We start from the raw sequence: 12,178 nt of genomic DNA, 5'->3' as shown, positions 1-12,178 counted from the left end.
GGGGGGGAGGGGGTCCCCGCTGAGGCCAGTGCCTGCCCCCTCGCCACAGGCGTGGCCACGACGGGCGTTAGAGGAGCCGCTCCATCCGCTAGGCCTCCCGCCTCTGCTCAGGGCAGGGCTGAGCCAGGAGCCAGAGTTCAGGGCACCACCGAGGGGCAGTTCAGTCAATATGCTGATGTCTCTTCACCTGCCAGCACTACCCCAGGGCCACTTTCAAGGGCCCCTGGCTCCCGCCCAGCCCTCCCAATGCCGGGGTCACGCAGGTAGAGACGTGGCCAGAGGGATAACGGTCCCACGGCTGGCTACGTGACCTCGCGTGGTACAGGGCCTCGGCAGTGTGCTCAGGTCAGGGCCCGAGGCGACGATGCTCCCGGCTCCTTTGGAGACCCAGGGTCCTCTAAAATGGGGAGTGGGCACCAGGTCAGAGGAGACACAAAAGCAGAGTTGGCAACGCAGTTTGAGGATGGAAGAAGGCGTCCCGCGCCAACAGAGACGGAACCAGACCAGCAAAGCTCCTCCCCCAGGCCCTCCGGAGGAAACCAGCCCTGTTGACGCTGGCCTTCAGACTCCTGGCCTTTTGAACCATCCGAGAATAAATGTCTGTTGTTCTAAGCCACCAAAACTGCGGTGCCTTATTCCAGTGGCCCTAAGTCTAGGGACTGGGAAAGAAGGGCGTTAGCCTCTGTCTCCGCGTGGCCCAGCGACTACCGGGGTGGCCACAGGCAGAGCTGAGAGAGGGCTGTGTGGCACCGTGGGCAGGGGCGGCCCGCTGGGCCCTGCGGCTCTGCACCTGCCCTCTGTCCCACAAGCTGCCACGCGCTCCCTACGCTCGTCAGCTTCTTCCAAGCCCTTCCCTTCTCTTGCAGCTGAGCATGTGTCGAGTAAAACAATGATCTCGTTCTTCGTTTTTAATTTCAGAGGTCACACACGATCAGACCGGCGCCTGGGAGCAAGACTTCCTCCTCCGCGGTCAGCTCTGCCTGCCGGCGTGGACAGAGTGAGTTCAGAGCCTCGCTCCCACTTCAGGGGCCTGGAAGGACGAGCGGACTTTCCGGCCCATCAGGGGCTGCAGGGGCCGGTAGTTGTCCACCATCACCTTCTCTTCTTCGCCAAGTGCGGAAAACAGCGTGCGGAAGGCTGACAGCTGGAATGAGAGTGACACGGTGCAGGTGTGGAGGGGTCCAGGAGGACCCCCCCACGCTGCAGCAGGGACAGCCCCAAGCGACAGATGGAGCATGGTGGGAGTGACAGTGGTGGCCCCTAAGGCCAAGTCGTAGAGGCTGTGGCTCCCGTCGTGGTCTCTAGGACCTCATTTTCTGGGGACCCAGTCGCCATGCTGTGAGAGGACCGAGGCCTCCGGCCAACAGCCCAGCACCTCCTTCTGGCCACCTGAGCGAGCCACTTAGGGAGTGAGTCCTTCAGCCCCAGCTCACTCGCATCTACCACTGCGGGAGGTCGCAAGCCAGGACCGCCTGGATCCCTAACCCGCGGACGCTGGAGAGACTGGGAGAGACTGCATCTCAGCGCTATGAGTCACACAGCGACAGAACCGACTCGTGTCATGTAAGCGGAGAGGAGTGTTTGGGCTCACTTTCCACTCCGGGGACTGAAGGCTGTTTTGACGTATGGTCCCCTTGTTCTCAGAACATGGTCACGAACTGTGTGAGGAGACGTTGGTATTTAAGGAAGTTCCCAACTGTGGCGTGACCCACACGGCAGGCCAAGCAGCCCCTGGGTTGTGGTCTGCCCCCGCCCCAGGCAGGGAACTTGAAAGGCCACGCCCTCCCACCGCAGCCCCGGAGACCCAGCGCCCTGCTCTGCCTCTGTGCTAGCCTGGCCACCCCGCACTCCCGTTTCCTGCCAGCCAGCAGCGAGCTGTTGCGAACACCATTGTTCCTGCCCCGCTGTGCCAACACAGAAAGGCCACTGGTGACAAGCATGTGAGTGGGGTGACAAGAGGGTTTTTGGGGACAAGGGGCCACGTTTCCACCAAGGCTTTCCCCGTGTCTATGACAGTGCTGGTTTGGGGGCAGGGTAGATAACTTGCACCCCATCTCAAAGCAAAGGCTTCACCTCCGAACTTTCATAAAAGCACTCTTGCCCTGGAAGAGCTCACCCAAGTCCCTGTAAGAGCAGCTCTGAGCAGCTCCAAACCAGAGCGGATGAGTGGTGTGCGGCCCACCAGGATTGCCCACCTGGCCGGGAGGCGGCTGCGTGGGTGCCTGCTTGTCAGCCCCAAGCTCCAGACCACTGGGGACAGGCTAGCTGCAGACGCTTGAGATTTCCAGAGAGAAAGACAGCGTGGTTTACATACATGTACACGCACACGGGTCTGTGCGCACACACGTGTACACACATAATCTATATTAACAGTACATAAATGCATGTAATGTAGATTATGTAATAAATAGTGTGTGTTCCTAGTCTATGGACATGTACTGTGTTAGAGTATTTAGTCCACGAAAACGAAGGAGATAAACTGCGGCCGACCCCAACCCCGATGACGGCTTCAAATTTCTTTTTTTTTTTTTTCCTTGGAGAGGTTTTTGCTATAGGGCGTGTGCGCTCGCCAGACAGACAGAGAGAGACAGAGAGACAGAAAGCGAGAAATCACCCCCCAGGGGGGATGGCCACGCCGCAATCCCTTCTCTTCCATTCTCCTCTCAGGATCTTGGGCACGCACACACACGCGCCCGGCGTGAGTTTTAAGTCACCGGGTCCGGGACGCGAACTGCGGTCGACTACGTGGGAGTCCAGCGACATAGCCATTACGCTAACTGCTGGTCCCTCGGCTCCGAATTTCTGATGTGCACCTGTGTGAAGGGCGAGGGTGTCGCCCAGAAAGTACTTGGTGCTTCCTCCCTCACCACAGGCTTCGGCCTCACCCTCGGAGCTGCTCCAACTCAGCGTGTGGCGACCCCGTATGAGGGGGCTGCGAGCATGCTTGGACATTCTGCCATTGCCCACGGGAACACCCCCCACCCAGTAGTCACTGTTCCGGGAAGCGTCAGAGACACTGGACCCAGCCCACCTCCACCCACAGCCTTCTGCAGAGCTCAGCCGTCAGAGCCCGAGAGCCCCCTGCCAACCCACGGACCTACAGGTAAGAACAGTAAAAGCTCTGTTCTGGAGTCGGGGCAACTTGTTACACAGCATCATCGCAGCTGACTGACACGGTCCATCCGGACTTTTCTCTCTCATGTATAGTCCCATAACCTCTTCAGGCAGCACGAGGAGGTCCCTGCCATCCACGTTTCTTACTGCTCTGTCACCCACACAGATGCGGCAAACTCGCATCAGCCCTCCCTCTCCGATCCTGCTCTTCAGCGGTGTTCACCACGTGTCTATGCTGTGCCTTCATTGTTAGCGTTTTCTAACGCTGAGCAGGTCCCTACTCATGTCCCCTCTGGTGCAGGAGCCTTGTGCCCAAAGTCCTGTCACCTGGGCCACTTTCCCCAACACAGATGGGAGAACAAGTGCGATCCTGTTCACCATGCTCTCAGGACTCCTGCCAGGTGGGCCCCAAGCCACCATGTAACTGCATCTGGCATGGTGCCTGTCCCCAGCCCCCCTCACTCCCGGGCTCTCTTTCCTGCTAACTCTCAGTGTCGGGAAAGAGCCCTGATCACTAGACCCTGGGCCCCACCTCACCAGCTCCCATTTCTTTCTTTTTTTTGGAGAGGTTTACGCTATAGGGCGCGTGCGCTCACCAAAAAGACAGAGACAGAAAGCGAGAAATCACACCCCGGGGGGACGGCCACGCCACAATCCCTTCTCCATTCTCCTCTCGGGATCTTAGGCATGCATGCACACGCGCCCGGCGTGAGTTTAAGCCACCGGGTCCGGGACGCGAACCCTGGTTGACTACGTGGGAGTCCAGTGACAGCCATTATGCTAACTGCTGGTCCCACCAGCTCCTATTTCAACGTGTGGCGTCTGCCCTTTCTGTGCTGGACAATGGTGCCAGTAGCCTTTGCCCATCTCAGCCAGGCTGCTGCTCGGGGGCCGCCCAGTGACCTTCCCGGACCCTGCGGCCATTCCAGGGCTACTCACCTGGTCTGGAGCCACCTCGAGGGGCTGCTTCTGGATGATCCAGGTGACCGACTCAGTCAGTGGCGGGGTGGTGAGGGAGCCCGCGTAGGTCCAGTAGTCCTGGCAGGCAGGCAGCAGACAGGAGGGGTCGAAGGGGCCCATGGCCACCCGTGCGTCCTGAGAGGTGAGAGCACAGTGTGCGTTCTCTTCCAGCCCAGGAGCGCAGGAAGGAGCGGGCGGGTGGGCAGCGGGCGCCCCCTCCCCTCTGAGTGCGGCCGCAGTACTCGGAGGGAACCACTGTCCCGAGCTAAAGTCTCTGAGGCTGCGGCCTTCACGCTGGGAAGCTACAAGAAACTTGGCCCTCCTGGACAGAGACGGGGACTGCTCAGTGCGCCGACAGCCAGTGTGCGGCACGAGGGGGCGCAATCCTGCACCACTGGAGAGTGCAGACCGAAGCCCCGGCCACTCTCGCACAGGCAGGAAAGGACCTGGCCCTCAGGCTGGAGCCCATTGGCCTCTGCCCTTCTGAAGGCTGGTGGCTTCAGCACTTGACAGCCTTCCTCGCTCTAAATGACAGCGTGGGCGCGGTCGGCCCTCCCAGACCCCGCGGCAATGTCCAATCTGTGCCCTTTCTGTCTCGGGGGTCCTCGTCAGGACTTCCCTGCCAGTGGGGTCACGCGGCGCCCCCTGCGGCCACTGTCCCACCCCGAGCCTGTTCCAAGGGTGGCCATCTTGTAGTGGTGTCAGCTCTCCCCTCCTCTACCTGCTGGTGGCCACTCGGTCGTGCACTTGTCACCTGTAAGCACACAGGTCACCTTCACCGTGGGACAGTGGCACGCTGTGGGACACAGGCGCCCTACCCACCAAGGTGACACCTTTGGAAAGTGTCCCCATTTTCCCCATGCAGGAGGCGAGGCAGGTACAGACGACCTGCTCGAGCCGTGGGCGTGCTCTGAGGCCAGCTCTCCCCTGTTCCTGGGGCGTCAGGGACCCTCCGGGGCCGTGGGCCTCCGCTCTGCTCCGTGCCAATCAGACTTGCCAGCCGCTGGCCAGGAAAGAGCATCCAGGCAGCCCCGGCACCGTCCTCGGGGGTTCTGGGTCCTTTCTCTGAAGTGCCGTGGAACTCGGGGCAGCCACATGCTACGGAGCTCGCCGGGGGCCCCCAACACAAGTCTGGGCCCCATCTGCACATACCCGGTTGGCTGGCGGCCAGGAAGGGCCAGGTTAGCACACGGTGGGGCTTGGGCTGCCAGTCCCTCATGGAGCCTAGGGCGCCCGGCCGCGTGTGTGGGAGCCTCCAAGTCCCGAGAGGGGCACTGGGGGGAAGGGATTGCGCGCGGCCGTCCCTCCGGGCAAGGGTCTCAGGATCTCTCGTTTCCCCTTCTCTGTCTCTCTTTGTGAGTGCATGTGACCTTGCAGCGCTAAAACAAACAAAAGCTGGTTGTGGCCCCAGCCTTGTGCCTCCAGGCAGGTCCCTCAGTTCTCCGAGCTTAGGGCACCTCGCCTCCGCCTCTGTGTGGGAGCCTCCGTGTGGGAGAGGGAGAGCCTGCGGGGCCTAACAGGAGTTTGTGAGTCAGATGAGGCCGTGAACCTGGGCGGGGTGGGTGGGGCGGCAGCAGACAGCAGACAGCAGAAGCAATGCTTCCTGACTTTGGGCCCAAACTTGCCCTGGTGCCCTGAGCACTGCGGAGGTCGGCTCCCCGAGATCCGAGATCCGAGATCGAGACCGCGCTGCAGAGGTCCCTGGCGCAGGGGGCCGCTCACTCAGAGCCCGCTTACGGGCAGCCCCCAGCCCCCACCAGCCGCGCGGCCTGCGCGGCAGTGAGTGCCGTGACCTGTGGCCTAGGGTAGGGTGTTGGCTCTCCAGCTGCAGGAAGCCCTCGGGGGTCAGGGACCTGCCAAGTCCCACAGGGTGTCCCGAGCTGCTGCTGCCACCCCACCCTGCCTGCACCACTCTCCGCTGGAGGAGAGTCTGAGACACCACCCACAGCAAGGCCCGCCTCACGGACGCGCAGAGGGCGGTGCTCCGGGTCAGCTCTGAGCCCCTGGTGACACAGGCTGCGCTGATTGTGGGGATGGCACACGGCTTTGCATCGTCCTGCGCCACGTCGTCCCTAACCCACGTGAAGGCCTGCCTTCACTCACCCTGGCTGCTGCCTGAACCAGCTGGCCACCCCGCTGGGGCCCAGGCATTGCGTGTACCCCATCATGGTCCCGATGGTGACATGTTACAATGTATGCTGTTGATGTCCAGGTCACAAGTGAGGACGTTTCTCCGGGGAATGGCAGGGTCAGAGGGTCTACTGTGTCCCCTCCCCGTCCTGCCCCATGGGGCCCTCTGCGGCCAGGCCGCCTCTCCTTGAAGGGTCTTGCTCCCTGAGAGTCCAGCCCCCACTCGTGGGGGAAGACTGAGCCCTGGCATCGGCCGTGCTCAGCCCCTCAGCTCTCCCCCTGTCATCCCCTCGCCTTCCTCCCTGTGGTTTGCCCAGAACTCGGCAGCCAGCCCTGGAGGGATGCTCCAGAGCCTCCCCCAAAGGGCACAGACTCCAGCAGGTGGTACGTCACAGCCAGCCCTCCGCACCCACATCCGCCACACGGGAGCCAGAAGGAGGCCAGCTGGGAACGCCCTGTCCCAGGTCTGTCCCAGTCTGTCTCAGTCTGTCCCAGGTCTGTCCCGGTCTGTCTCGGTCTGTCCCGGTCTGCCCAGGTCTGTCCCGGTCTGTCCCAGGTCTGTCCCAGGTCTGTCCCGGTCTGTCCCAGGTCTGTCCAGGTCTGTCCCAGGTCTGTCCCAGGTCTGTCCCGGTCTGTCCCAGGTCTGGCCCGGGCCGTGCCCGTCCCAGGTCTGTCCCAGGTCTGTCCAAGGTCTGTCCCGGTCTGCCCAGGTCTGTCCAGGTCTGCCCCAGGTCTGTCCTGGTCCTGTCCAGGTCTGCCCCAGGTCTGTCCTGGTCTGTCCCGGGTCTGTTCCAGGTCTGTCCTGGTCTGTCCCGGGTCTGTTCCAGGTCTGTCCCAGGTCTGTCCAGGTCTGTCCCAGGTCTGTCCCAGGTCTGTCCAGGTCTGTCCCAGGTCTAGCTCTGGCTGCAACCGAGCAGGAACAGGGGGAGGCGGTAGCTTCTGCACCTCAGCCTTGAGAGTCCCTGCGCTGACAGCTGGAACTGCGGGGATCCGGCCTCAGTCCCACAGGCCCCGTCAGGAGAAGGCAACACACAGCCGCAGTGGTGTCTGTGCCTGCCTGAGGAAGGGCTGCTTCCCCTGGAGCAGCTCACTGTAGGACAGTGGGAGCCTCATCCATCCCCATGCCCGGGGACCATGCCGACTCCTTCCGCCCGGGAATTCTTCTGTACTGAGCAAACAAACAGCATCCCTGAGGACGTCCACTTCGCCATCAAAGTCATCTCTCGGACAGACTGGGAGAGCAGCAGTGTCACCGCCCTGCCATCGTCGGGGGCTGCTCAGTACCGCACGGCACACAGAGCCACGCGGTGTATGTGGAGCGCACCTGCCGTGGGCCGGCTGCTGGCTCAGCGCCCCCTCTCCTGGACAGTGCTGATGGTAGACCCTTCAGGGCTGTGCGGAGTGGCCTGTGGGCCAATTTTTTTTTTCTTTTTAGGTTTTTGCCATAGGGCGTGTGCACTCACCAGAGAGAGACAGAGAGGGGGAAGTGAGAGATCACCTCCGGGCGCGATGGCCATGCCACTGTCCTTCTCCTATTCTCCCCCTGGGCTTTTGGGCACGTACCCATGCATGCCCAGAGTGATTTTCAAGTCGCCAGGTCTGGGATTCGAACCGTGGTCAGCCACATAGGAGTCCCGCACTTAACCACCATGCCACCTGCTGGTCCTGGGCCAGCGTCCTCCACCGTGGCCAGTCCAGTACCTCTCTCCGTGTGTCAGAGCACACTGTCACCTGTGGGTGTCACTGCCCGGGACGAGCTAAGGACTTTTCAGACGGAATCAATTTCAGGAAGAAGCGATGGGCAGGTGTGTCCAAGCTCCTCAGGATGCTGCCGGAATGGCCGATGGGGGAACCTGCTGAGTCCGGCACTCTGATTTTCCCCACGGGACAGCCCCCAGAACAGAGTAAGAGTCCCCGTCAGGGAGCCGGCGTCTCCCGGCACGCCCTCGCCAGCACTGCCTGGACCTCGCGGGCGCACGCACGCCACTTACCTTCTGCCTGATGCGGGGCAGAACGTCCACCAGCGGCTGCAGGCCTGGGTGGTGGGTCCCCAGCTGTGGCACAGACACGAGGACGTTATCGAGATGGGGTGGGGCGCGCGGGCCACAGGCCGCACAGGAAGCCGGCTGCGAGTCCCAGCTCCACCTCGGCATGGGTTACCTTCAGAAACACGCCTATCACCGCCAGGCCGTCCTCCCCCAGCGCAGCCTCCTGGTAGCTGGGGTATCTCCCGGAGTCCCAGTGAACCACGTGCAGCTGAGACAGGACAGAGAGTTCCGACGCTTTGTAACTTGGAAACAACAGCCCCTTCCCTGTCTTCAGGCAGCCCTGCGAGTCCCCTGGAGGTGTCAGGGAGCTGAGCTGTCACCACCCGGCATCTCTGGAGCTCCCACACCGACAGAACCTCGGCACGAGACAGGACCTCAGCACTGGGAGGACCTGGGCGTTGGCAGCGGAGTGGAGCGGGAGCCTGTGGACCCCGCCCCGCCGGGATGGTGGTTTCCTCGCTCTCTCCTCGGCCCCTTTTTTTAGGAATGGTGGTTTCCAGGCTCTCTCCTAGGCCCCCTTGAACAGGGTCACCAGATAGTGGAACCACAGCGCCTCACGTGCTGCTTCTCCTCCGCCTGTGCCCACCCTTGATCTTCACCCAGGTCTTCACTTGATACGTCTCCCTCCATTTCCCATGGTAGCGGGGACCTGGGAGTGTGGTCTGTGGTCCAAACCTGCATCCGAATTGCGACTTGACAAGGGTTCAGTCAGGGTCACAGGGGCTGGGAAAGGGCTCTTGGGGTCACAGTGGTAGGAGGAGGACTGTGGGCACGACTCTGGGCCCAGATACTGGGCCTGGCTCAGCTTCTCGTGCCGAGAGCGCGGTCTGGGCGAGGGGACCTGGCATCTGCCCGGATTTCCTTCCGAGCCCCGGGTGGTGGCGGAGGTTCTAACTGGAGTACCAGACAGGGCAGGGGGAGCCCTGGAACCTCTGGTCTGTGGAGTGCCCTGCTGGGGTCACCCCGGTGGGCTAGGGGCTCCCAGGGCCTGGGGTTGCAGTGCTTGGGGCACCTTCCTCCTGCAAGTCTCAATGCTCCCAGCTGTGCACATCTGGGCCAGGGGTGACTGTGGTCTCTGCCTACCTGTAACTCACCTGGGATGCCATGCCCACGGGCCTGGGAGGAGCACCAGCTGGTCTGGGAGGCCCTGACTGGGGCCTTCTTCCTCTGCAGGGCCCGCCTCTGGAGCTGGGTCTGCCTGCCAGAGACCCTCCCAGCCCACCCTCCCAGCCCCAGGCTGGCAGCTGCTGGGAAGAGGCAGGAGCCCTGGGAGCGCAGCAGCAGAGAGGCTGGGGGCCCAGCTCTCTGATACAGTTATCTGTTAATACATTGCAACAGTTGTCCTCTGTTAAAGTATCTGTTCATTAAGAGCAGAGCTGAAGATAGTTACTAAGCTATCAGGCATGTGTTAAATGAAAGGCAGCTGTGTTGCAAGCCTTTGTTCTCTTTTGTAGCTACTTTAAATGTCACATAATGATAACAACAGATGTAACTGGCTTTCAGAAGACCCCCAGAGGTCATCACCTCCAGCCCTGTGGCAGCTGTCGGACTAGTTCTAGCGTAACTACAATGTAACTTCCATAATGTCCGTCACCACCAAGTTGAAACAGAAGTGCTCCTAACTTGAAGCGTTTGGGAATCCAGGACAGAGGGCGTGGACATGGCTAGGGAGACTCCAGGACCCGGGGGCAGCCTCCTGGGTTCTCCCTGTACAGTTGTGTGCCTTTTTCTTTTCTTTTCTTTCCTTTTCTTTCTTTCTTTCTTTCTTTCTTTCTTTCTTTCTTTCTTTCTTTCTTTCTTTCTTTCTTTCTTTCTTTCTTTCTTTTGTATGTTGGAAAACTTTAATAGTCAACTGTTGGTGGAAATTGATAAGGTACCACTTAGCGCCCCAACATAACTACAAAAGCTACTCCCTGACATTTCTCTCTCCTCGTCCTCTTTGCACTGTCATTTTGGCAGGTAGCTTTAAGAAGATGATCCTGGGACCAGCAGGTGGCGTAATAGTTACGTCTCTGGACTCCCATGTAGTCAACCGTAGCTCGTGTCATGGACCTTGGTGGCTAAAAATAAAAACGTGTGTGTGTGTCCAAGATCCCGAGAAGAGAATGGAGAAGAAGGGATTGGGTCGTGCCCATCCCGATGGGGGGGGGGTGATTTCTTGCTTTCTGTCTCTGTGTCTCCGGTGAGCGCATGCGCCCTATAGAAAAAATCTCTCTCTAAAATAAAGATGACCTCTACCGTAAAGATTTTCAGTCTTGATAAAGGGCCCCTGCCCTGCCAGCCGGTAACTGCTGCACACTTGCTGTTGGGAGTGTGGGCTGTTCTCAAACCCCAGCTGTGCAGCATCAGCAGTTACGTAGCCACCCAGAACCTCAGTCTCTTCTAAGCTAGAGAGCTTGGGGTGGGAGTGAGACTGGACAGGCAGGGCGGGCAGCTGTGCTGAGTGCTGGCAGTCCCGGGTCCCAGAGCCCAGCATCTGGAGAGCGGGGGGCGGGCCGCCGGCAGCAGGGCCCAGCACACAGGAGGCACACGGAGAGTGCTACTGGGGTGACATCTCGAACCTCAGCTGGGTACGCGCGGCCGTCCACCGTGTGCTCGGAGCCCCACTCGCTGGCTGCTCCCCAGTGGAAGTGGAACTGCTTCAGCCTGTACGGGGGGCCCGCCGCTGATCCCTGCAGACGACAGCAGTGAGATGTGGGTGACTTTGCCCATTGGAGCCGTGGGGGTGCCGTGGCCCTGGCTGCACTGGGGTCACAGAGCGCCACTCACAAGGGATTGCCGTATTGCTGAGGTGACACACGGGAGGGTAGGGACCCCGAAAGCTGACGCTCATCTGCTTCTCTCACCCCTCCAGTCACCTGCCCCGGCCGGGCAGGCTCCCAGCAAGTGGCAGAATGGACGGAGGTCCCCAGCATCGCCACTAGGAGGCGGCAGGGCTCAACACTGCACCTGAGCTCGGAAGGGTCGGCTCTGAGAGGCCTGCCGGTCCACCACCCCGCCAGGTTTCCCGATGTCTCTTTTTTCTGTATTTATTTCTGTATTTCATTTTTAAGGTGTTGTTTGTTTTGCCGTCGGGTATGTGAGGTGGCCGGGAGGAGACAGAGATCTGATGGGAGGGGGATGAGAAACCCACCCGGGGTGGTCACGGCCCCTTCTCCATTTCCCACCTAGGGTTTGGGCACCCGAGGCGTACACCAGGTGTGGCTGTCCTTCCTTCCTTTCCTTCTTTCAGGAGATGTTTTTGCTACAGAATGCACACGCTCGTCAGAGAGACAAACTGAGAAATCACCCCCAGGGGGTGGCCACGCCCCAGTCCCTTCTCCATTCTCGGGATTTGGGGCACAATGCACATGTGCCCAGTGTGATTTTCAAGCTAGTCGGCCATGTGGGAGTCCAGCACCTTAACCACCACGCCACCTGCCGGCCTCTAGGCATTTCTTTAATAAAAAAAAAAAGCCTTTTGAATAAAAAACAAAGCAAAACCAAGCAGCTTAAGCCCCGTCACCAAGAAGTGTTGGAAGACAGCTCAGAGCCAAGGTCTTTGCAGGCCCTCGCCATTCCGTGAGCTCCACGTCCCCGCAGCCCTGCTGACCCAGGCCACGGTGGGGTCAGGGCTGTCGCCATGCTGCCTCTGAGTCACGGCTCAGCGAGGGGTCGAGCTGGCACAGCCCTTCCCAACTGCCTGGTGCCCAGTGCCCCAGCTCAGTGGCTCACGGGGGCCTGGCTCTGAGGCATGTGCTAGTGCTGCCACCCCTAGACTCCGAGTGGCGGCTCAGCCAGCGTCCCGATGCCACACGGCGGCGGCTGCTGCAAATGTGAGAAAGCCCCCCCCAGGGGGGATGGCCACGCCGCAATCCCTTCGCCTCCATGCTCCTCTTGGGATCTTGGGCACGCACGCACATGCGCCCGGCGTGAGTTTAAGCCAC

The 12,178-nt window shown here is 60.8% G+C and overlaps 1 protein-coding gene across 1 annotated transcript in view; it reads right to left on the bottom strand.

The window, feature by feature from the left end:
• Positions 1-893: 893 nt before the first annotated feature.
• CA5A (carbonic anhydrase 5A) overlaps positions 894-12,178 on the bottom strand; it is a 23,517-nt gene continuing 12,232 nt past the window's right edge. The window contains 6 exon segments of the mRNA XM_006152544.3: positions 894-1,144; positions 4,054-4,209; positions 8,196-8,258; positions 8,365-8,460; positions 10,814-10,907; positions 10,909-10,924. Of these exon segments, the coding sequence (XP_006152606.1) occupies positions 1,004-1,144; positions 4,054-4,209; positions 8,196-8,258; positions 8,365-8,460; positions 10,814-10,907; positions 10,909-10,924 (566 nt within the window). The 3' untranslated portion in view covers positions 894-1,003.

This window comes from Tupaia chinensis, unplaced genomic scaffold (assembly GCF_000334495.1).
Source record: "Tupaia chinensis unplaced genomic scaffold, TupChi_1.0 Scaffold000355_1, whole genome shotgun sequence".
Taxonomy (NCBI): domain Eukaryota; kingdom Metazoa; phylum Chordata; class Mammalia; order Scandentia; family Tupaiidae; genus Tupaia; species Tupaia belangeri.
This window is presented reverse-complemented; position numbering and strand designations above follow the sequence as displayed.